Source organism: Cynocephalus volans, chromosome 11, assembly GCF_027409185.1.
Source record: "Cynocephalus volans isolate mCynVol1 chromosome 11, mCynVol1.pri, whole genome shotgun sequence".
NCBI classification, from domain to species: Eukaryota; Metazoa; Chordata; class Mammalia; order Dermoptera; family Cynocephalidae; genus Cynocephalus; species Cynocephalus volans.
Genome location: NC_084470.1, coordinates 128,898,834 through 128,926,081, shown reverse-complemented (window position 1 = coordinate 128,926,081; position 27,248 = coordinate 128,898,834). Strand labels below are relative to the sequence as shown.

General features: G+C 34.9%; 1 protein-coding gene across 1 annotated transcript in view; it reads right to left on the bottom strand.

Annotated features, from left to right (window-relative positions):
• Positions 1–1,618: 1,618 nt before the first annotated feature.
• ASPM (assembly factor for spindle microtubules) overlaps positions 1,619–27,248 on the bottom strand; it is a 67,458-nt gene continuing 41,828 nt past the window's right edge. Inside the window, 14 exon segments of the mRNA XM_063114949.1 lie at positions 1,619–1,721; positions 5,650–5,819; positions 7,738–7,914; positions 9,395–9,549; positions 9,698–9,890; positions 10,373–10,564; positions 11,461–11,610; positions 15,062–15,271; positions 16,533–16,629; positions 18,205–18,371; positions 21,773–22,188; positions 22,191–22,310; positions 22,313–22,597; positions 22,600–26,512. Of these exon segments, the coding sequence (XP_062971019.1) occupies positions 1,619–1,721; positions 5,650–5,819; positions 7,738–7,914; positions 9,395–9,549; positions 9,698–9,890; positions 10,373–10,564; positions 11,461–11,610; positions 15,062–15,271; positions 16,533–16,629; positions 18,205–18,371; positions 21,773–22,188; positions 22,191–22,310; positions 22,313–22,597; positions 22,600–26,512 (6,348 nt within the window).

Genomic DNA, 27,248 nt, shown 5'->3' with positions numbered 1-27,248 from the left:
ACTCAGTAACAAGAGATAAGCAAATACTGAGTACCAAGAGCTCTTAAACACTTTATTGGCAAAAAAAAAAAAAGGGAAAAAATTTTTCTTCAGTTAATTTCAATATACCCTTTAATACACCAATATATTAGATCTATCCTAACCAAATCATAAGCAAACTATTTCAGAATAATGAGATTAAATCCTTAAGTTGTTCTACCAAATTTATATATATATATATATATATATATATATATTTTTTTTTTTCGTGACTGGCACTCAGCCAGTGAGTGCACCGGTCATTCCTATATAGGATCCGAACCCGCGGCGGGAGCATCGCCGCGCTCCTAGCGCAGCACGCTACCGAGTGCGCCACAGGCTCGGCCCCCAAATTTATATATTAAGTAGTTAAATAGTCTCTCCATTTCTGGCTACTACTGTTTATCTCAAACAGTTAAAAACTTTTACAGTGTCCATACACAAACAGATTTTGGGACCCTATCAGATTTCAAATGGCCAGCAATATTAGGCTTCTGAGCCCTGGAATCACATAGATACTGATTACAGTGACCCAGTTTTATAGAAATAACAATTTACGTTTCAACACTGAATCACTTTCAGGTCTGCGGTATGTAATTAGACAAGTTTCTATAATAAGCAATACCACGCTCTTCCTGCTTTAAATTAAAACCCCAATCAGTTCAAAGTTAAGGGTTCTTAGATACCCAGTGACAGGTTGCATTCTTTAAATTTCCCTAGAGGGGTTCACTTGCCTACGTGGATGCTTCAGCCAGTCAAGGATACAGATGAGGAAGTTGATAGGCATTTGATAGACCTTTGAGGGAATATTTTATCTTCCTCTCACTTCTTAGTGAGTAAACAGAATGTTTTGGACTGATTGTGTCCCACAGACTTCATATCTTAGAAACTTAAATCCCCACTGTACTGTTGAGGGTGGGAAACCCTATTATGGTAATTCAAAGGTAGGGCCTTGAAGACATGATTAGTTTGTAGCATCATGCCGTAGTGAATGGATTTATTATGGTGGTCATGGGCACGGTTATGAGGGCTTTATAAGGACAGTTCATGGGGGACTATCTCTCTCGCTGATCTGCCATTTTCTGTGAGACCCCTGGGTCACTATCACCATCACCAAGGCCTTCGCCAAATCTGTTCCTTGGACTTTGAACTTCCCAGTCTCCGAAACTAAAAGCAATAAATTTCATTTTCTTTATAAATCACCCAGTTTCAGGTATTTGTTATAAGCAACAGAAATGGATTAATACACAGAATCTTCCATTTCCAACATTTACTTTAGAAAAATGCTTCAACTTATCTACAAAACAGGGGTAATGAGCTATTCTTTTCCTTTTAGAAATATTATTACATTCAAACTAATATAATACTTTAAGATAATATAATACTATTATTTTATGACATTAGTTTGTTACATATAAAATAAAATAGTTATTAAATAATAAACAATAAAGAATGTAATAAAGAGTTTAGTTGTTATATATTTTTAAAATTTTAATACAAAGATTTTAATAGTTGTACACAGAAAGCAAAAAATAGTTTACATATGCATGATGAGCTTTAACATTTCTTTATGCTGTGCACCCTTAAACGATTACATTGACTAATGAGGAATGCCAAGCGTGTCCATCACCATTTGAATAGCTTGCAGGGAATTCGTGATTTCTTCCACGTTATCTCTTCCCAAAACCCAATCTGGCTTAAGTCTGCTAAAAAAAATAAGTAAAAATCTGGCATTAATAAAGTTATTCTCTTAAGAGTTGCTTTCCCTTTTGTGTGCACTAAAACGTGGCTACTCCGGAGCACATCATTTCCCTTACAACCCTCTCAAAGAAGTGGGACAGGTTCATATTATCGCCCATTACTAGTTCCAGGCTATTTCCATCCTTCCTAAAAAATGATGCTGGCTTTTCTGGAGCTGACGCTATCCAGCCCCACCACTGCCTTCTGATCATCAGCCAAACTCTCAGGGTCTTGTTCTTTGTAAACCTGGTTCTTGGTCGTCTCTCAAATCTTGTCACCATTCTCAGTAACATCAACACCCACGCGGCCACAAAGCCAACAACCTGGGCAGGTTTTGTGCCCCTTTTCTTCTGTTCTACCTCGACCAATCCTTTCTCACACAGTCATATATCAGACCTTGTCATCAGCAGATGGTGCACCACCACTGAAATTCCAATTTGAGACTTCCATTCTCCAGCCAAAATTTCTGATTCATCCATGTCTGTCTGCTTTCACACAGTCACTGAACCAATTCTTCCATCTCACAGAGATCTCCAATTCATTTGACCTCAACATGTACCCATCGTCCTTCGGAACTTTTCTCACTTCCCTCTGTATCTAGCTTAGGTGCCTCAATATAATCCCTTTTACAAATGCCATTAATTCTGTTGTCTCTCTCTATTGACCTTGTCTGGATTTGATTCTAAATTGAATCAAAATATCTACCTTCTCCATTCCCATACAGCTGGATTTAGCAAAATAAATAAATAAATAAATAAATAAATAAATAACAAATAAATACATAAATAAAATTAATATATATGTTTTATATTACACAACCAGGCTGGCTGATTTCATTTTCGCTAATAACTGTACATCTAAAATGGGTACTCAAAATTGTCTTGTATGCTCCTTTTCTCTCCATGATGACTATTTTATTCATTTGCTCTTTTCAAATGTCCCCTCCACACCCTCTGAGCTGCTTCTGAGTTGCTGAGTTTATAATCTCACACTTCATTGAAAAAATCTGCATCTTCTCACATAAATGCCTATCATATGCATTTCCATCTTCTTATTCTTTTCTGTTAAAAATTCACATATCTATTAATTAATTGGTGAATGTACAAAGTGTGCCATATCATACAATGAAATATCACTCAGTGATACAAAGGAATGAAATTCGAACCCATGCAACAATATGGATGGATAAACTTCAAAAGCATTATGCTACATAAAAGAATCCAGTCACAAAAAGCTACATACTGTATTCCATGTATGTGACAGTGCAGAAAAGGCAAAACTAAAGGTACAAAAATCAGATCAGTAGTTGCCAGAATCCAGGGATTAGAGGGAGAGAATTGACTGCAAAGGGACACAAGGGAACTCTGGTGCTATGGAAATATTTTATATCTCAGCAGTGGTCATTTCACAACTGTATATATTGGTTAAAATTCATTAAATTGCATACTTATAAAGGGTGCATTTATATTGTTGGTAAATTTTACCTTAAGAAACCTCATCTATATCAAAAAAGAAATAATCCATTCATATGTTAGTAATAGTTTTAAAAACATAATATTGAATTTCACCTAGTCTGCAAATAAACACTATGTGTAGAAATGGTCCCATGAATAAGTTCAAGCAAGTAGACTACTTTTATGTTATACTGTGAAATATGTATGCATAATTTACAAATATTATACTATACAGTTTATAATTATAACTGCTGTGTAACCACTCAAGTCAAAAAGCAGTGCACTGTAAACACTGCAAAACTTTTACCTAGCAGAGAATTGCTGAGTCATAGGAAGAAGGAAGGAAAGAAAGGAAAGAAAGAAAGGAAGAAAGAAATGAAGGAAAAGATTCATATAATTTAGAAAGGAGGGAGAAAAGAAGGCAGGTTATTAAACACCATGACAGCTTATTGAAACGAATCAAATCTTTTTGTTAATAAAATAAAATTAGAAGATGTTAAATCAACGATTTTTAGATAAAATTTTACTATCTGATAAAAATATGTCACAGCTAAAGTTGTAAAGTTGCAAAATTTAGAGCATAAAGGAATTCACGAAAAAAAATCTGAATCTTAAATCAGTATTATAATTCTAATTTACACCACCTAAAAGAAGAATGTTACAAGAGTTCTCTATAATAGACCAATACAAGAGTCATAAGTAACTTAGTCAAAATTTATACTTAAAAAGGATGAATTTTACTGTATGTAAATTATACCTCCATAAACTTGACTTTAAAAAATATGCAACAGTAAGTTTAAAAGTTAAATTACTATAAAAGTTTCTAAATGCTGACTAAGCTTCTGAACATTTATCAACACACAGCAGTAACAGAGCTTGTGGTCTAGCATTGGTCGTCTGTGAGTCACACTTTGAGTAGCACAAAAGGCTTGAGGTGATTCAGGTTTGGTTTTAGGGTAAGAATCTTATTTAGATGGTGCTGTGTACCAGGAGAAACACAATATTTGGTTGTCTTATCTTTTTGTGACGTCAAGATTCATTAATAATTTTGATTATTGTCTCCAGATCCAGTCAGTTCATCAAAAGATTTTCTCAGCCATGCATAATCATAGCCTAGAGTAGGCCTGCTATTTCATCAGGGGCTGCAAAACAGTGTGTGGTCTCATATTCCTTTAGCATTTATTAAATGGAATTCTTTTAACAGAGAACTTTTCTGCATCGACCATTTTGTTACCCTAAGATACAGTCCATATAAGAAAGATGGCATCTTTAGCATCATCATAAACTCATGATTTCTTCATACGATGTGCTCCATTTGTTTTCATTCCTCAGCTGGCACATGTCACCACATCACCAGTGACCTCTATTTTTCCCAGTCCAATGGGAATTTTTCATCTTCCTCTAACTGGATCTCAGCAGCATTCCACACTGTTGACTGTAACACCACTCTCTTTGGAATGTTTCCTGTCTGATTAGCAATTTCTTTTCAGAGCTCTTGGCTGGTTCTTTCTCTGTCTGAATTCTGGACTGATCAGGGTTACCCTAGGATTTAGTTTGGGATTTTCTTGTCCATATATTCTCTTCCTCCTAGGTGATCACATTCATCTCCTGGCCTTAAGTGCTATCTATATCCATGTCCTAATCCCAGAACCTCTGGATGTCACTTATTTGGAAAAAGGGTTTTGCAGATATACTTAAACAGAGCATCTCAAGATACGATCATCCTGGATGATTCGGGCTGGCCCGAGATTCAATGCCGAGCGTCCGTATAGAAGACACAGAGGAGGGAGAAGAGGAGATGGACGCAGAGACTGCTGTTACAAATGCACATGCCAAGGAACACTTAGAGTCAACAGGAGCTGGAAATCAGGGAAGACACGTACCCAAGGGCCTTCAAAGGAGGTACGGGCCTGTCAACCAACTCTGTGATTTTGAACTTCTGGCCTTCAGAACTGTGAAAGAATAAGTTTCTGTTGTTTAAAGCCATCAAGTTTGTGGTAATGTCTTACAGCAGCCCTCAGAAACGAATACACGGTCTCATAAAGAACTTCTGTAGGAGAAATTCCAAGAATCAGAGTAATTACCGGAGGACTGAAGGTTGACATTTTGGTGAAGAGGGACATTTGGCAGCTCTTAAACAGTGTAACTTTTTCTTCATGCAGGAAAAAAAAAAATAATAAAACTTATAACAAGCTTCATAGCCTTAGCTCTTAACTATTTAATACAAGAAATTTGTTGAATAACTACTAAATATCCAAAGGCACAGCATTATTAACTCATTATTTACTGAGATTGCCTCCTTTAGATTTAGGAAATATTCTATTCCTGTTCATTTATTGTTTCACTATTATTGTACACACAATATCTTATTTACAGTTAAGTACTATGAAATGAATAAACAGTGACACAAGATTACAGAGTACATTTAATTGCTTACCTTGAAACTATTCTGGTCCTTACAGGTGTTTCTGGAATAAAGGGAATGCTCATAGAAGAATTCTTTTTTTGTTTATAAAGTATTCTTTCATTATTCATTTTATGTTTATGAGCTGTCAGCTTGTAGAGATTATAAATACGATCAACAACTTTGGACCTACTTCTTACATCCTAAAAAAGAGAATGTACATTTATTAAAAACCAAGAATAATTAAATTTTTTTGCTCTAGACTAGCAAAATCAATCATAATAAACAAACAATACGAAGTAAACATTCAAGCTTCTGACCATCAAGAACAGAAGCTCTCCAAATATAGCAGGCAGATTGATTTAAATTATGAACTAATTTGCTAGGTAATTAATTATAAAGAAGACAAATATTCAAAAGCTATATATTTAACTCCACACTGAATACAAAAAGGAAATACTATAGTCAATATACCTACCATATCCAGTTACCAAGTCTTGTGAATTTTACCTCTTCAAAGTTTCCAAAGTCATCCACCTAATCTCTCACTGGCACGATGTCTTGCCTAGACCACTACGTACATACATACACTTGCCTCCTCTTTTAATGGTCTTCCTATATCCACACATGCTCTCCCAAATTCATTCTTCAATCAGCAGACAGAGTAATGTGAAAACTTAAATTGGAAAACATCATTCCCTCACTTAAAATCCTTCAGTGGTTTCCCTTTGTTATCAGGATAATAGCCACAATTCAGACATGGCTAATAATTATCCCTATGTTTGTTGTGACATTTAGAGAGAATAACTGAAGTCTCACCATAGAAAAGCTTGAAATATATTTATGATTACAACAGGAGGATAAGGAGTTATATACATATCTGGTTTTCTACATTGCTAGGATAATTTATTATTCTCTCTAGTTAAATGGGAAATGGATGCTTTTATGGCTGTAATAAATTCTATTTGCATAATTCAGTTTCTTTAATTTCTGAAAGAAACAGCTTCGTAAGTAGGCATTTCTCTAAGGAAGATATACAAATGGCCAACAGACATATGAAAAAATGCTCAACATCACTCAGCATCCGGGAAATGCAGATCAAAACCACATTGAGATACCATCTAACCCCAGTCAGGATGGCTAAAATCCAAAAGACTATGAACGATAAATGCTGGCGAGGCTGCGGAGAAAAAGGAACTCTCATACATTGTTGGTGGGACTGCAAAATGGTGCAGCCTCTATGGAAAATGGTACGGAGGTTCCTCAAACAATTGCAGATAGATCTACCATACGACCCAGCTATCCCACTGTTGGGAATATACCCAGAAGAATGGAAATCATCAAGTCGAAGGTATACCTGTTCCCCAATGTTTATCGCAGCACTCTCTACAATAGCCAAGAGTTGGAACCAGCCCAAATGCCCATCATCAGATGAGTGGATACGGAAAATGTGGTACATCTACACAATGGAATACTACTCAGCTATAAAAACGAATGAAATACTGCCATTTGCAACAACATGGATGGACCTTGAGAGAATTATATTAAGTGAAACAAGTCAGGCACAGAAAGAGAAATACCACATCTTCTCACTTATTGGTGGGAGCTAAAAATTAATATATAAATTCACACACACACACACACACACACACACACACACACACACACACACAAACCGGGGGGGGGGGGGAGAAGATATAACAACCACAATTATTTGAAGTTGATACGACAAGCAAACAGAAAGGACATTGTTGGGGGGAGGGGGGAGGGAGAAGGGAGGGAGGTTTTGGTGATGGGGAGCAATAATCAGCCACAATGTATATCGACAAAATAAAATTAAAAAAAAAAAAAAAGAAAAGAAACAGCTTCGTGCACACGTGCGCACACGAGGGCTTTCAAAAAATTTGTGAAAAAATTAGTATTATCTTTAATCCTACATTTCCACAAACTCTTTGAAGTACCCTTGTATATATATATATCCCGAATTCATTTTATCAGTGTAAAAAGCAGATTTGAATACATACAAACCCTATTTTAGTGTAATAATTACTAAAGGAAAAGTCACAGACTTAAGAACCTAAAAAAAATAACCTTAACGAAATGTAACTAATTAATACGTACAGAGGCTCGATTTGTTGTCTTCAATAAAACAGCCAACAAACAACAAGTTTTTGTGAAAATGCTTCCACCCTTGTCTGCAACTTTGTCACCAGGCTTTTCTCGATACATCTGCAAAAGCTCCAACAGTGTATCTATACAATTTTCTACATCATAAACTGCTGACGTAGTCTTCTCATACTGGAAGAAAACAGAATGAAATTAAAAGTTATAATAAACATATACCTTCAGAAACAGCTCAACCATGAAGAGCTTAGAGCCAAATTTTTGAGCCATCTGCAGCATGTGCAAAGGAGTTCATGAAATGACTTTTTGTTAATACTGTCATTTCTGGATCTATCTTACATGCTTACTCACATTTTAACCTTTTTCTTTCCCATCTACTTCTAAAGATCCACATATAATGAATCAAATCTAAAATCTCTGAAAATGAGCATCTCGAATTAAATAAAAGCAAGGTTTTAAAGATACGACCATTTTAGTAAGAACCTCTTAGGAAAAAGGTAACATCTGTGATAGTTAATCATGGGGTAAGATAATGATAAAGGTAAGATCAGTTAGTTACCCTATTACATGCTTCTAGAGAGGAAGATGAACTTGCTTTGAAATAAAGTAAAATAAATATGATACTACAAAGTATAGGATATATTTTTCATGTTTCATTTATCTAATTTTATCAATAGCTTCCTATTGAAATTTGCATGGTAGCAAATAATGATGATACTGAGATAATAATAACATTCATAGAAACACTTGTATGGCATGTCTGTCTATCAAGCACTTTATGCAGAATAATTTATTTAATCCTCACTATAACATTCTATGGTGGGTACTATTACTATATCCCTCTTACAGTTGAAGGAAGTGAATCACGAGGAGGCTAAGGAACCTATAATACGCTGCACAGCTGGAATTCAAACTCAGGTAGTTTGGCATCAGAGTATGTATTCTTAACCACTACCTCTCAATATGAAAACACCAGGTAATTTGCTCTAAGTTGTGATTGAGGGGTTGGGTAAGAAAGATAAATCTTTCATATTAATACCTTTGAATGCATATAAATATAGTTTGTTACAGATATCAGCTACCAGCCCAAAGTCAAAAGACTTAAATTCTGATATATAGAGCATTACAGGGTAACTAAGTTACAGTAATATTTTTCTTCATCATGTTCTTCCAGATATAATTATAATGAGGTTCTACTGTCTTGATATAATACGGTGCAGAACAATACCAGCTGTAGAGGCAGACAAAGATGAATCCAAATTCAGCCCTACCACTTGTGACACTCAGGTTCTTAGGAGAGGAACCTAACTTCTAAAAGTATTATTCCTTCTCTATAAAATGGAAATAATAATGTGAACTACCTTAGAGAATTATTATAAAAATTAAATTAAATAATGCATGAAAAATACTAGCATGTGCTAAATACTTACTAAATGTTATCCACTATTGTTATTAATTTTACAAAGGCAGAAGAAATAAAATCTAATAATAAAATTTAATATTAATAGATAAATATTTTTCCCCCAAGATTCTTGCACACAAATGAATTTAAGAGACTTCAAGTTCTAGTAATGAGCAAACATAAACATACACTTAATTTGCAGGGTCACATTTCTTGACCAATGAATATTTCATTATTAAAATGGAAAACTACCTTAGCTACATGAAGCAAGACTTGTACAGCATATTTGATGACTTCCATGCAAGGAACACTACGATTACAACTTCGGATCAGAACAAATATTTTAGAAATTGCTCCACTCTGGGCCATGTTCTCACAGCAAAGTGGAGACAATCTAGTAACTACCTCTGAAAGTGGGGCGGAAAAAAAGCACAGGTTAATTCACAGCTACAAAATGAAGTTTTGGCAAATACTGTACTATTACAACATTTTTAAACATTCAAAGGTAAAAATTTACTCCCAACCTTAAACAAGATATTATTAAAACGAACTAACCGAGGTGCTTTAAAGCCTCAAGAATAGCAGAAAGGTGTTTATATGTCAAAAGATAATGAAGTGCAAGTGCAGTTCTTTTGTAGAGTTTGTTTTCTTCTCGAATCGCTCTACTGGCAACTTGAAGACTTAGTCGTATAGCTTTCACTTTTGTACAGTCATTTTTCTTCCTCCAAGAATAGCCTCTCCATAATGCCTTAAAGAGATAAAACAAAGTAATTTTAAGATTACAGCCAACTATGTTTTCAACTTAGATAGATATCTACATCTATTTCCACAATGTAAACATTTTCAGTAAATTTATATGGTATGATCAGATACATTTCAACTAAAACCACAATTCAGGTTCTAATAAATAGTAAAATCAACTTTGCTAAAAGGAATTATACATATATAGTATTCCTGTATGTAAACTGAGGCATCATTCATTGGCCAAAAATGTCAAAATCTATTCAAAATGTTAAAACACTTTTTCATTTCTTAATCATAAACCTCCTGTAGGGAATTTGAAAATAAAGGCCTTAGCAATGAAATTATGGTAATGTAGTATTTCATGAGTTAGGCTACTGGCTAATCTCTTAGCTTTTTAAAACATATGTGAGTTTATAAAATGTTAGCTCCCATGTAGATGAATTGCAAACCAAAGTCTTAAACTAAAACCACACAATTTTCAGTTACCTGAATTTTAGTGATTCCACTATTAAATTTTTCCTGTTTTTTACGAAGGAGAAAATGGCGTACTGCTTTCTGTATTACTGATGCAGCCCTATTTTGCTGTTTCAGAGATTCTTGAACTTCATGCTCAATTTTTATGATGCTATGATAATTCTGAACAAACCTCTTTTGTTGTAATCTTGCTCGAAACCATCTCTGTTTTAAACATACAAACATTTTTTTCACTTTTACTTCAGGTTTAAAAAAAAAATATATATATATATATATATACACACACACACACACCCAGACATACATAAATGAAAAAAATAGAATAGTATATTAAAATATTTCAGTCTCCTCCAGTGGCATTACTTCCCCCCTCCACTTGGTACAAACTCAGTCAATGTCAGGGGTGTGGGGGTAAGTGTAAGTGTATGTGTGTAAGTGTTTAACCCTGCACAACACTGCCTTCATTTTACAATTTATATAAATTCTTTCAAACTGTATATGTTATTCTGCAATTTGTTTCTTTCACTTAGTATTTTATATGTAAATATGTTAAACATACAAATAAATAAGATTTTTCTCTAAAATATATAAAAAATTCCTGTAAATCATAATAAAAAAAGAACATCCAACAGGAAAAAGTGCAAAGTGCATGGGAAAAAAAAAAACACATTAAAAAAAGGACAGAATATACAGATATGAACTTGAATCAACACAGATGAAAAAGTTTTAGAATTGCTAGCAATCAAATCCAAAAACAAAACAAAAATGAGATCCCATTTCCCATTTACATGAGAATAATAGTAAAAATTAGAAAGTCTTCTGGTGCCATGTGTAGGCAAGGATGTAGAGAAACAGGTATCCTCAGACTTTGCTAGTAGGAGTATAAATAATTATAATTATATCAGAGAATAATTCACAACTTTACTTTTGTGCCATAGGGCATCACCCTATTTCTAACCCTCAAATCATCCTCACAGACAATGATGAAAGGCTAAACATGATAGGACCTTAGCATAAAGTATTTGGAAATTATTTATTATATATCAAAAATTTCTAACAGACAAATTATATCATAGTTTTACTGCAAGGGAGAAGTTAACCTGAATACAGATGACTGAATCAAGCTGCCTGTTAGCATTCTTCATAGCCATGTGAAGTCTATATGCTTTTTGAATTTTAAGAGCAGACAGGTGAAAATACGCAGCTGCTGTGAAGTGAAGAAGCCGAATTTTGGCTCTCTGTTCTAAAATCTAAAGGAGGGAAGAAAAAAAGAGCATTAATAATCAAGTATCCAACTCCTCAGATAATCAGTGTGTATTTTTATATAACCTCAATATCAAGTTATATAAACTAGCAAGAATAAATTAACTTTTAATTATTACAATTATTTACATTGTAATTCAAAGTGATTTAGAATCCTTTACTATACAATACGTCCAATAGTGTAACTCATAATTCAAGGTATAGAAAGCAAAATTATATTTTTGGCACTTTACTAAAGAATAATATCATTTAATTTAACTAAACTATCCAGTAATAGCTAGATTTGTCTTAATGTTTTGCAATGTGATTATAATGAGAGAAGGGTATGAATGTTAAATTCAAAAAAGGTTATAGTATAAGTTAGGTATAGAGGGAAAGTATCTCAACATAATTAAAGCCATATATGCCAAACCCACTGCCAATATCATCCTGAATGGGGAAAAGCTGAAAGCTTTTCCTTTAAGAACAGGAACTAGACAAGGATGCCCACTCTCACCACTCCTATTCAACATAGTGTTGGAAGTAGTAGCCAGAGCAATCAGAGAAGAGAAGGAAATAAAGGGCATCCAGATTGGAAAAGATGAAGTCAAACTGTCCCTGTTTGCAGATGACATGATCCTATATATCGAACAGCCTAAAACCTCTACAAAAAAACTCTTGGAATTGATAAATGATTTCAGCACACTAGCAGGATACAAAATCAACACACAAAAATCAGTAGCATTTCTTTTCTCCAATAGTGAACATGCAGAACAAGAAATCAAGAAAGCCTGCCCATTTACAATAGCCACCAAAAAAAATAAAATACTTAGGAATTGAATTAACCAAGGAGGTGAAAAATCTCTATAATGAGAATTACAAACCACTGCTGAGAGAAATTAGAGAGGATACAAGAAGATGGAAAGATATCCCATGCTCTTGGATCGGAAGAATCAACATAGTGAAAATGTCCATACTACCCAAAGTGATATATAAATTCAATGCAATCCCCATCAAAATTCCAAAGACATTTTTCTCAGAAATGGAAAAAACTATCCAGTCATTTATATGGAACAATAAAAGACCACGCATAGCCAAAGCAATGCTGAGCAAAAAAAATAAAGCTGGAGGCATAACACTACCTGACTTTAAGCTATACTACAAAGCTATAATAACCAAAACAGTATGGTACTGGCATAAAAACAGACACACTGACCAATGGAATAGAATAGAGAATCCAGAAATCAACCCACACACTTACTGCCAGCTGATCTTTGACAAAGGCACCAAGCCTATTCACTGGCGAAGGGACTGCCTCTTCAGCAAATGGTGCTGGGATAACTGGATATCCATATGCAGGAGAATGAAACTAGATCCATACCTCTCACCGTATACTAAAATCAACTCAAAATGGATTAAGGATTTAAATATATACCCTGAAACAATAAAACTTCTTAAAGAAAACATAGGAGAAACACTTCAGGAAATAGGACTGGGCACAGACTTCATGAATATGACCCCAAAAGCACGGGCAACCAAAGGAAAAATGAACAAATGGGATTATATCAAACTTAAAAGCTTCTGCACAGCAAAAGAAACAATTAACAGAGTTAAAAGACAACCAACAGAGTGTGAGAAAATATTTGCAAAATATACATCTGACAAAGGATTAATATCCTGAATATATAAGGAACTCAAACAACTTTACAAGAAGAAAACAAGCAACCCAATTAAAAAATGGGCAAAAGAGCTAAGTAGGCATTTCTCTAAGGAAGATATAAAAATGGTCAACAGACATATGAAAAAATGCTCAACATCACTCAGCATCCGGGAAATGCAGATCAAAGCCACATTGAGATACCATCTAACCCCAGTCAGGATGGCTAAAATCCAAAAGACTATGAACGATAAATGCTGGCGAGGCTGCGGAGAAAAAGGAACTCTCATACATTGTTGGTGGGACTGCAAAATGGTGCAGCCTCTATGGAAAATGGTATGGAGGTTCCTCAAACAATTGCAGATAGATCTACCATACGACCCAGCTATCCCACTGTTGGGAATATACCCAGAGGAATGGAAATCATCAAGTCGAAGGTATACCTGTTCCCCAATGTTTATCGCAGCACTCTCTACAATAGCCAAGAGTTGGAACCAGCCCAAATGTCCATCATCAGATGAGTGGATACGGAAAATGTGGTACATCTACACAATGGAATACTACTCAGCTATAAAAAACGAATGAAATACTGCCATTTGCAACAACATGGATGGACCTTGAGAGAATTATATTAAGTGAAACAAGTCAGGCACAGAAAGAGAAATACCACATCTTCTCACTTATTGGTGGGAGCTAAAAATTAATATATAAATTCACACACACACACACACACACACACACACACACACAACGGGGGGGGGGAAGAAGATATAACAACCACAATTACTTGATGTTGATACGACAAGCAAACAGAAAGGACATTGTTGGGGGGGAGGGGGGGAGGGAGAAGGGAGGGAGGTTTTGGTGATGGGGAGCAATAATCAGCCAAAATGTATATCGACAAAATAAAATTAAAAAAAAAAATAAATAAATAAGATAAAAATCAGTAAAACTAAATGTTTTAAATACACAATTTCATACATATATGTAATGAAAGACAAAAAATACAAAGGACATAATGTAGGCCAAAATCATGATATCAATAGTTGTTTGTAAATAAACAATTAAAAATGAAACACTGTCCAAAAAATAAATAAACAAATAAAATAAAACAAATGGGGGGGAAAAAAAAAAAGGTTATAGTATTCCAAGCAGAACTGTTAGAATACTGTGAGAATATTAAATCAGAAAAAATTATATGAATTAATTTCTCCAGTATTAGAATAGTGCAAATGTAGCATAAGACTCCTGTAGCATAAGTGTTCTACTATGGCCTCTGGTCTTCAGACTTCTGATTTAGTAAACAAAATACAAATGATTTCTTCTTTTTAACTTTAAATCCAATTATTTTGTTTATGCCAGTACTTCACATATTGGAAGGTTGAAGGTCACGAGCTCCCTTAAAAAGGATTCTCTCTAGCTGATGACACGAAAGCTATCACAGGAATGGTAGTTACAACACCTCAGAGAGATGCCTGGTGGTAGCAAAAGGCTACTTGAATAGCAAGTGACCTTCTTCACATATGGAGCCTTGATCTCAAACTTCTTTCAGTTCCTTTGTTAAGATTTATTACACAAGAGAAATTTTATTTTGCATCTTTGACAGCGAACATCTCTGAGAAATAGTGGGGTCACAGAACAAAAATCTATGACAACCAGTGCTTTTGTTACATGGCTTTGCAGCAGCTAAATTGATTCACATTAATGGTTGTATTAGTTCTGAAGTTATTCTCCAAAATCTAAAATTTCTTAACACTATTTATCATCAAATACTTTCATTTCTTTAGATTTAAAATACTTACTTTTTTTCTTACTAACCAACCACGCACCAGTGCTTGTAGAATAACTGTAGATTTTTTTAATTCAACATATTTTATCCTTTCACACTTCCCAGCCTCTTTGGCTCGTATATATCTTTGTATGATCAAAGCAGCAGATTTCTGCTGAAGAAAGACCTGCCTTCCTTTATATCCTCTAAAATATGCTTGGATCAAACAAGCAGCCTGATGTCTCTATAAGGAAAAATTTGGAAGTAACATTAATAGCTAGAAATAATAAGATTTTCAACCCACTATAAGTTCTTAAATTTCTCAATGTAAAATGAGATGGCATAATTATGTTTTACTTTACATTTATAGTTTAAGAATGCCTTATTTCATAGACATGAAAAGGTGATATAGCATTATTAAGAAACCTATATAAGTCTATAGCAAAAATGAAGGTACAAGCCAGGGTCAATAAGTAGCTGGTGCTTATTCCTTCATCCTCTTGACTCCTTTCATTGTGAGAGGAAAAAAGGACCAACATTATTACAGGACAAATACATTTAATAAAAATGCTAGGTACAATATGAAGAGCAGAGTGGTCGTATGTACATCTATGAGGAAAGCTATCTGCAGCTTCAAGAACCATACCACCAGCACACCTTAGATCTGTCAGTTATGTAACATCCTGACAGCCAATTCCTAATACACGCAAAGAAACAATATGAATTAAAATGGTTTTAATTTATTTAAGCTAGATATGTCTTACAATATAACTCCCCACCTACTAGCAGAATGACCTTGCGCAAGTCGCTTTGCCTCTCTAAATCTCAGTTTCCTCATCTGTACAATTATTATGCTAATAGTAACTACCTCATAAGGTTGTTATGAGGATCAAATTAGTTAGTAAATATACAAGAGCTTATCCAATGCCTGGCATGTATTAGGCATCAGTAGTAAGAGTAATAATAATAGTGGTTGTATAACCACAGTGAATATGACATGAACACTGAAATTTACAAATAAGATTTTAATTTTGAGTTACTTAATGAAAGACCCTAAGTACTGTAGCTATTCTAAAACTTTGCAACTGGCTAGTAACGGGATCTGAAACCTTGACCTTGGTTGTTATAACATTGCACTCTAACCAACTGGGCTAACTGGCCAGCCCTGATCTTAAATATTTTATATAGATCACCAATTGTGCCTTAAAGAGCATGTTATTAATTAGTCATACTACACAAAATATGCTGTATCTTTATGACCTTCTCCAAATAAATTGTTTATTTTCACTTAAGTCACTACAAACTTGGGTTTGAGAATATTTTAAAAATACAGATAAATAACACAAAAATACCAGCAAATAGTCATTTTATGGGTGAATAAAATTTTTAATTGACGGCAATTGATGTGTGTAAAATAAATGAATAGTTAGGTCTTAAAAACATTCTTTTTGTTTGTTTTCTGTTTCCTAAAGCAGTTCTTTGAAGAGTTGATTTTTTGTACCTACTTTTAACACTAAGAAGTTCTCACGAGCTATTCTTGCAGAAAGCGTCGCTCTCCATTTTCTCTGAATGATAATTGTTGATGCTCTCACATTCAAAAACCTGAAAAGTAGTTATTGAAAAGCAATTTCAAATTACATCAACAAATTCAACAGATATTTATTGCCTCCCCTTTAAATACTAGAGCAGAAAGGAAATATAAGAAAGGCAATGACAAAAGAAAAGAAAGTGGAAAAGAAAAGTATTCTTCACACTTAGGTTCTAACAATCAGAATTTTACACACACACACTCTCACACACATTGACACAATGAAAAAAATAAAAACTTTGCAATTGACAATATTCCAGTGGATGAGAAATCTGAAGTTCTATGACTCTAGTATGATGAAGACTTTTGAACATGATTAAAACAAAGTATCATTATCTAGATCTAGACAAAAACCTAGATACAGTGGGTGGTGGTAGAAATAGTGGTAACGTATGAAATCTGAGTCAGTATTGTGAGTCTTTGAGCAGAACAATATTGGGGAGATTATGAGCAGCGTCAGGCAAATGATACACGAATGCTCCTTTGAAAGGAAAGATAGGCATCACCAAAATATCTCAATAGAGATATTCTGTGAACAGAATTGGAGAAAAATAAAAAATGTGGGCTGGCCGGTGAGCTCAGTTGCTTAGAGTGTGGTGCCGGTGACACCAAGGTCCAGGGTGTGATCCCTGTACCAGCCAGCCACCAAGGGAGGGGGAAGAAAAGTGAGTGCTGCAGATTAAACTTTAGGGCTTAATGTAGCTCCAACAGATAAAATGAGAACGGACAAGCTCTTTGATCTGTTCTTGGTAATGTAGAGAAAGTAGAAAGATTAGCTTGTCTTGTTGCCACATTTCTTAGAAAATAAGGCTGAGTGTCAATGAGAAAAATTCTGAATTTCAGTACAGGAAAAGTTAGATAGTGATCCTTAATCGCTGATAGTAGCAACTATATCTTTACAGGCTAAGTCCTGCTTCTAACTATGGACTTGATCCTGGAACTCTTCTAACCCTTGTGTGCTCTTCTAGAACAATCTATAATACCATCACTGATACAATAATTCAGCAGTTCTGGAAACTGAAGAAAAATTCTTATACTGAAAAATTTAAAAAAATAGATGATCTAGTAACAGCTTCTGAAAATGTGTGTAAAAGAAATGAACTAGGAATAAGAAAATACAGGTTGGTCACTAGGGTCGTCATCATTAAGGATAGAGTATAAGGAAAAACACAAAGTAAAAAAAGAAAAGAAAAACAAATGAGTAAAAAACCAAATTTTGCCAGTAGTCAAGTCAACAGACAACATGAATCAATGCACTAATAAGGAAAGCAAGACTTAACTAGATTATTTTATTCACTTCCCACCCATCTGTCCTTACCCTCATTCCTATGAACATGAATTAATCAAGTATAGGTAAATATTTTTTTACTAAATTATATTTTCAAGCTATGCTCTATCTCCAAAAAGCAAGGCAGTCCAAGAGATATATTTTGTTTCATTAATGAAGAAAACACCAAGAAAACCAACCATATAAATTAAGCACAGCAAATACTTAAAAGAAAAATCGATAAGCAGTGTTATTTTATATAAGGACTTGGCTACTACACACACATACTCTCACACTCTTCCACAGAGTTATGATACATTACCATGTTCTCTCCAGTTTGGTATAGAAGGAACCTTGAATAAGTCTAACAGCTTTTAATACAGCTAAATATTCTTTGCGTGCTCTCCAACACCTATACCATGCTTGGATCTTGCATGCAGCTTTCATTTCACATAAATATTTCTTGGCTTTATATCTCCTCCACGCAGCCTATTAAACATGTAAATATAACCAGTATGCAATGAGTTGTCTATTTTTTCTAAATTGGAAGAGTCAGTATTAAAGACTGATAAAAAACCTGGAAGTTAATATAAGATTAATGAAGACAAAAACTAATTGCAGACTCTCTACTACACTTTGACACACAGTGAGCTCTCTGAGAACAGTGACACTTACTATAGTACTATGAGCTTTATCACATATACCCTGTGGCTGGCTGCCGGCCCAGACTAACAGAAACCTAACCAATATTTAGGAATTGTATGATATTCACAGTATGTGGAAAGCCAGATATGTGCGTTGTCCTCACCACCTCAACCCATGTGGAAGAACAGAAAGGAAATGAACACACTGACCTGCTCCACTTCCTGGGTGGAAGGAGGAATCCCTCCCACCCCATGTACACACTGAGTTTTGTTTCCAGCCTGCAGCAGAATCCTGAGAGCCCCTATCTATGATGGGACTGGCAGACTTTCTGATTCTGGCAACCTTGGGGCTGACTAAAAGTTAAGTGACAGCTACAATTGACTGAATTTAAGCACTAAGAACTATTAGTCTTTACAATAACGTAGGTAGATAATATTATTACCTCTAATTTAGAGATGAGGAAATCAAGGACCAGAGAGATTGAGCAACTTGTTGATGTCACATAGGTTAATAAGTGGAAGAGCTATTAATAAATATCTTGCAAAATGGTTATTAAGATCTCTATTTCAGAAATAAACAAAAATTAGGTTGAGAAAGACTTGTTACTACATAGTCAGTAAGTGATAGAGTCAAGATTTGAACCCATGTCTATTTGACTCCAAAGCCCATCCAATAAATACTGCTGCCACACCTTATATGGATATTAAGTTCTAAATTCCATTGATGAGGCAATGTATGGTCAAAGTTACTCTTGGGATGTCCTTAACTCAGAGTATATTATGTGTGGTTTTTATGTAAATAAACCTGAATCTCAACATATGTACATATACACATATACATACAAAGGCATTCAGTAATGTACAGTACATTACAGCGGATCCCCAACTTTGCTGCTCATCAGAATCACCTGGGGGGGCTTCTAAAGATCCTAATGCCTGTGTTGCTCCCCATACCAATTAAATCACCATGTCTAGAGGTTGGGGCTGGGCATCAGTATTTTTAAATATTCTAGGTGATTCCAACGTGCAGTAATGTTTGAGACCACTGGTACATGCTAAAAATCACACATATAAAATACAATTTTATAATTTAACTCCTTAAAAGAAAAAGCAGTTGAATTCTCATAAGATTATTATTTTGGTCTTTTAGTCATTTCAGCTGAATATAACCCAAATACATCCAATTAATCTCTCTCAATTCTGACCTTCTTGGTAGCATTTGGAATTTGAGCACTCCTTTCTTCCTCTCTCAATCCTTGGTTTCTTGATACTGTAATCTTTTAGTTGTCTTCTTCCCCTGTTAATATCATGTGTTGGCTTCTCCACTTAATGTCCTTAAATTTCAATGTTCTTCTGGACTCCAGTCCGAGGTCCTCTTCTTTCACCCATTCTATACATTTTCCCCAGGCGATCCCATTACTCTCACAACCTCAATTATCAGCATATGACAATAATGCACAAGTCAAATTCTAAAATCCATACTACTCTCCTAAACCAGACAAACATAGTCAACTGCCTTACTAGACAGTTACTAGACTGGGACATCTGCTAGGTTACTTCAGACTTCATGTGCCTCAAACTTAATTCATCAAAACCCATTCCTGAGGCTGGCCAGTTAGTTTGCGTGGTTAGAGTGTGGTGTTATAACACCAAAGTCAAGTGTTTGGATCCCCATACCAGCCAGCCGCAAACGAATAAAAACAAAATCAAAAGCAAGAACCCACTCCTGACTTTGTTCCTATGTCAGTGAATGGTACAATCTACTCAGTTACTTAAGTCATAAACACGGCGCGGTTCCCTGTTTACACTCTCTATACTGCCAATTCTATCCTTCCAAGCAAGTTCCTAAAATCCTGTCGTCACTAACCTATACTGAACCACAACTCTTTTCCCTGACCTACAGCCAACTGTCTCCTAACTGGTCTCCCTGTTTCTAGTCTTGTTTCCTTCCCATCTTCCACATTCCTGCCAGAGTAATTTTTTTTTTTTTAAATGATTCTGGTTTTCTCCTGCTTAAATTCCTCTAGAACTTCTCTTAGTCTGTTGGATAAAGACTAATCTTTTTTCAATATCTTACAAAGCCATCCACAACCTTACTCCTTCTATTGCAGACCTAGTCCTATATCACTTTTTATCATTCTCTTCGTTTTGGATTTTTCCATGTTATCCCCTGCAGCTGTAATATTTCTTCCATAAATTTTACTTGGCTATTTCCAATTCATCCTTCAGCTTAACATTTCAACTTAAGTGTCACTTGCTCTGGTAAGCCTTCTCTGGCATGGAGATTAGTTTAGGTTTCCCTTCTTCATGGTTCCAGCAACCTACACTTCTCATTTTGTATTATAATTACTCTTCCTTGCTCAATTAAGTTCTCTGAGAATAGCAACTAAGTATATCTTACTCACTGCCTATTCTTAACACTCAGTACAGTATTTGGCCCGTGGCCAGCACTCAATGTTTGTTGAATGAAAACAGTGTTTTTAAGCTTAACAGCAACCCAGCAAGATACCAGCATATTGACCCTAGGTTCAAAGCCCAGGTTATTGCATATAGAACAGAAATAGCTGAAGTACTCAGATTCAGTTCCTAGGTCTGCCTCTTTCTGTGCAACACTGGCAAGTTACTTAACCTTTCTCAGTTTACTAATATTTTAAAAGAGAAATAACACTTCTAGACACATTTGGAGAATAGATTAAACAAAATAATAGAAAAGTGTTTTGGAATAATAATAATTTAGATAATAATTCCTCACGCATTTGGAGAATAAACAAATACAAAAGTGCTTTGGAAGCCAAAAGTACTAAAAACTCTGAATAAAGTACGTCAATCTAGTCTAAGCAGCCACAGTTAACAGATTAGTAGAGGAATAAAGTTATTCTATTTGTCCTAAACTATGCCAAATAACACTTTACCTTAGTTTAAATTTTTCATTAAAAAAATAACTTTGCCAAATAGAGAGTTCCCATCTTTCCAAAATTCTTCCAGGAGTGTTATAATTAACAGCTACTGAAATGAACCAAGCACAGGGTGACCAGGGCTAGAACAATCCCAGTCGTGTGCTGTCTTGGATGAATTTATTATTGGTGCCGTTTTCCAACTCTCAAAAATGTTCCAATGTGGAAGGCAAATAATATGGTCGCTTTAACTAAATATTATTCATTATGACCTGCCTATACTTACTTTATAAATTCTAACAAATATTGGTCAAAAGAAAGACTGAAGTTTTGTATTTAAATATATACATACCTGAATTGCTACGGTGCTATTTCTAATTTTCTGAAACTTCCGTTTCTGTATAAATCCTTTCATTCCAGCCTGAATGATGATAACACTGCTCCTGATTTGTAAATAAACCTGTCTTTGATGTTTGGCAGACAGAAAGGCTCTGTGGTGATTTTGTAAAACCACTGCTGCTTTTCTATACAGCAGAAACTGTTTTCTTGTTTGCCATGTCCTGAAATAATGCTGCAAAGTGATAGCAGCTCTTTTCTGCTGAACAAATCTTCTTCGATACACAGCCATCTGGAGGAAGGACTGAATTCGTAAAGCAGCACTTTTCTGTGTTTCCAGTTTTCTTGTGACTGTTTTATGAGAAGCTTTTTGAATGGTTACTGCAGCCCTGCTTTGAGAATGACATTCTGCTTCCTGTGAATAAGCAAGTGAGAAGTTGTATACCACTTTTGAATCATAAAATGCCCACTTTGCACAGCTTTACATTGAGTTTTAGCTTTGTAACAGCAGAATGCAGATTGCTTAACAATGGCTGTCATCCTTTCCTCAGACGTTTTTCAATTGGTCTAACTTTCATGCCTCTAAAAGCAGCCAGAATAGTTCATACAGATTTCTGAACTGCTAAAAATTTTTTCCTTTCCCTTTTTACTCTGATACAGGGCCTATAATAATTCTCTACAACTGCAGTTTTCTTTGCCTGATAATCAACTTTGGCCCCGTGCATTTGGTAGAAGGACTGAATCAGTGTAGCAGTCAGGCGCATCAATTAGACAGCCCTTCATACCTTGAAACCTCTGTAAAAAGACCGTATACAAATAACTGCTTCAGTACACAATGCATTAGTACTCTGTATCTTCTCTGGACAGAAAATACTGTTACTCTACGATGGAGATAACGCCTTATTTTAAAATGTTTAAAATGCTTTTGAACAATAAAGGCAGCTGATGCTGTCTCAATCTGTTTCCTTATGTTCATGTCCTGAAAACTTACCTGAGTAAAAGTTGCTGCTTTCTTAAGCACATTGTGTTGAAGAGCTTCCTGTTTCTTTTTATTTACTCTGTATCTTTCTTGTATTACTTTTGTAGCACACCGAAGTTTCTGGTAGAAATAATACTGTCTATACATTCTATATGTACTTTGTATTAGGATAGCAGCTCTGTGTTTTTCCCTCAAAAGCTGTCTTGCTTTCATTCCTTTATAAGCAGCCTGAATGATCACAGCAGAGTGCCATTGTCTGATAGAATTTTCTCTTCGCAATTTTGCAGCCCTGTATGTTCGATAATGTTGCTGAATTACAACTGAGGCATGTTTCCAAGTCTGATACGTAACACATGTTCTGTGCATTTTGAAAGTGGCCTGAATGAGAACTGCAGCCCTGTGCATTTCCTGTAATTTCTTCTTTACTATCAGTCTTCGGTAAGATGACTGTATTGTAATGGCTGCCTTTCTTAACTGCAGGAATTGGTACAATTTATGCTTGGCACAAATGGTGGCTCGATACTTCCTCTGAACAAAAATAGCAGCTTTTTTGAGGGAAATGAATCTTTTCCTCATCACTAAAGATCTAAACCTACTCTGAATAAGGGTTGCAGAAGAATGCATACTCTTCAATTGTCTTCTAGTTTTCATACCCCTAAATGCAGCCTGAAGGATCACGGCAGAATGTCTTTGTCTGAGGTAATTCTGCCTCTGCAGTTTTGCAGCTCTATTTACTTGGTATCGCTGTTGGATAACAACCGACGCCTTTTTCAAAGCCTGGTATCTCACGTGTGCTCTGTGCATTCTGAAAGTAGTCTGAATGAAAGTAGCAGCCCTGTGCATTTCCTGCATTTTTTTCCTTACCATCCATCTTCTGTAAGATGACTGGATTTTAATAACTGCCTTTTGTAACTGAAGGAATTGTTGTAAGTGATGCTTTGCACAGAGATTTGCACGATGTTTTCTTTGAATCCAAACAACAGTATTCTTGAGAGACAGAAATCTTCGCCTAATCACTAGAGTTCTAAATCTTCGCTGAATAAGGGTTGCGGCTAAATGCATAACCTTTAAATGTTTTCTAGCTTTCATCCCTCTAAAAACAGCCTGAATGTAAATTACTGAATGCCTCAATTTGTTATACCTGTGAAATTGCATGTTTCTTTCTTTCACTGCCCGGTACCTTTGCTGTACTATTTTTGTTACCTTCTTTAGCTTATTAAAATATGTTTGCTGTCTGTATCTTCTATAGCATGACTGAATGAGTGTTGCTGCAATCTGCATCTTTCTTAGAGTCTGTCTAACTCTTACTCCTCTAAAACCTGCCTGAATAACATTAACTGCTTTCAAAATTGTCAGGTAATTTTCATGTTGAATTTTACCTTGGTAATATGCTCGATATTGTACTTGAATTATAACAGCTGCTTTTCTCATCATATGGTATCTTACTTTTGACTGATGCATTTTAAACATAGCTTTAATTAAAGTGGCTGCCTTGTGCATGTGTTGAATATGCCTTCTTACTCTACTACCTCTATAAACAGCTTGGATTTTAATTGCTGTCTTCTTTAAATTAAGATATTCCTTATGTTGATGATTTGCAATTTTAATGTCTCGATACCATCTCTGAATTATAACAGCTGAAGCTCTATAAGTTGTATATTTCTTTTTGGTTTTGTAAGCTCTATATTTAGACTGTATAGTAACTGCTGCTTTGTTGCAATCCTTTATTCTTTTTCTCACTTTCATACCACGGTAGGCTGACTGTAAAATTACTACAGCTGCTTTTGTTTTCAAATATAAGTGATGCTGTTCCCTTCCAATACTGTAAGCTCTATAATACATTTGAACCAGAAGAGCAGCTTTTTTCATGATTTTCCACTTCTTTTGTTGCACATGCATTCTATAGTATGACTGTATGATGATAGCACATTTGTGCTGCCTTTGAATCTGTCTTCTCAGTGTTTTTGCCTTCCATGTAGATTGAAGCATCAGTACTGCATGACGGAGTTCAATATACTCCATACGTTGTTTCTTTCCTGAAGCCCATGCTCTCAGATGTTGCTGGATGACTACTGCTGCTGTTTTTAATAACCTAAACTGTTTCCGGGCCTTGGCCATTCTAAAAACAGACTGAATCTTCATTGCGGCTTGATGTTCCCTTCTGATCTGCTTGCGAACTTTCCTGCCACGATAAGCAGACTGGAGAGAAATCACAGCTGCCCTTGTCTTTAAAAAGTGTATTCTTACGTCACAAACAGTCTTGTGTGCCCTATACCATCTCTGAATCTTCATAGTAGACTGAAGCATAGATTGATATTTCACTTTTTTACTATAGCCTCGAAAAGCAGTTTGAATTTTACGAGCAGCTATAGATTGTTGTTTGATGAGCTGGCGTACTTTATAACCTCTATAAGCTGCTTGTAAGCAAGTGGCTGCTCTTTTGATTTGCAAGAAGTTCCTCCTCTGCCTGACTTGTGCTTTGTATGCATGATAGTAATTCTGAATGACAACAATTGCTTTATAAATTTTCAGGTAGTACTGCCGTATCCTTCTCATTCTGTAATACGATTGTAGTAAAATAGCAGCTTTTCTTTGCAACCTCATCTTCTTTCGGGTCAGGTATCCTCTAACAAAAGCTTGCAGTTTAATACAAGATTCCCGCATCTGCATATATTCTTCTCTCTTTTGTGCAGCCATCTTTTTGGAACGGTACCATTTCTGGATAAGCAGTGCAGCTGCTTTTAAATGTAAATATTGTTTACGTGTTTGTTTCATCTTGACAACTGACTGCAATTTTATTGTTGCATTTTTTAGGCTCAGAAATTTCTTTTTGAACACATAAGCACGATAATTCGATTGAATCTTTATAATAGATGCAAGGATGTGAATAAATGTTTTCCTGGCTTGCATCCCTCTATATGCAGATTGTAGAACAATGACAGCAGAGCGTGTTTTCTGATAAGACACTAGAACTTTCCTGGCTGACACGTAAGCTTGGAAATGAGTCTGAATTATGAGGGCCGCTTTCTTCATCTTCTTATACTTCTGTAATTGTTGGTATCTTCTTATGTGTGCTTGCAACTTGATAACCATCTTCTTAAAGTTTAAAAATTGAAATCTGTCTTGTCTCATTCTCCAATATGACTGAATAACACAAGCAGCTCTAATTTGTTTGTGTAAATTATGAGCTTTCATTCTCCTGAAAGCAGCCTGTAGTAGAATGGCTGCAGCTCGTTTCTGCAAATAGTTGGTGCGCTCAATCTTTCCTTTCAGATATGCTTTGTAGTACTTCTGGATAATCAGTATAGACTCTTTCTTTCTTTTATATAATTTTTGGGCTTGAAAGCACCGAAATCTTCTCTGAATGATAACAACACAAGATCTAATATAAATATATTTCTGTAATTCTTTGTGCATCCTATACCATGATTGTATAATAATAGCAGATTTTTCTTTAGCTCGTTTCCTAAAATGCCATTCTCTAAAAGCTCTTTGCAATATTATCACAGCTTTTATTTGTAATTGCATTTTACGTAGCTTCCATCTTCTGAACATAGACTGGATTATAAGGCATGATGATTTTAGCATTTCATATCTTTTTTGATCTCGTTTTCTTCTTAAACAAGCAAGCCAATGCCTCTGAATTGTAACTGTAGCCCAAAGATATCGTTTATAAGATGTAACAGCAATTATCATTCTTATCCTAGATTGCAAGATGATTGTATAATATTTTAATTCCAGAAATCTTTTTCTAGTGGAATATCTTCTCCAATACCCCTGAAAAAAAGGTAAGAAAGGATACAAAGTAAAATAGACATAGTTTTCTATACCTAACATTTTTGAAAATACTAATTTTTCCAACATTCTGCTGAAAAATAAAAAATAAATTAGAAAACCAGGAAGTAATGGGTTATCGGTATAAAGCTATGCTATCTACCCTAAGTGAATCAATGTACAGTATATACACACTGTACCCCACAAACATGTGCAATTAATATTTTAAAAAATTAGAAAGCAAACATATTTTTGCTAGATACGTCTCATTTATAGTTTAGTTTTTACATTAATACAGCTGTAGCCAATTCAGAAATCAGCCTCAATCCTAATTGCATTTATGCTGCATTTGTATTCTAGAGTCATAAGAAATAAAAGCAAGTTTATGTTATGTTAGAAGCAAAAGAGTCATAATAAACAATAGTAATATTCTTTTGCTATCCATTGATTCTCAGTAATTTCGTATGAATTTATTTCTGGATCTTATGTGTTCCCTTTATTTCAGGATTGCTAAGTTATCTTATAACGACTAGAAAATGTTTATGTGAGGGATCCTATACTATATTACAGGCCTGATAATATAAATACCAAAATTTGAGAAATAAATGAGCAAGATCACTTTCATAATCACTATTTTCTTTAATAAGAATACAATTCCTTCCTTTTCTCAAATTTAGAAATTATAGGCACATGGTTAAAAAGTAGAATTCTGAAAAGACTTAAGTGACAAATCTTTTGT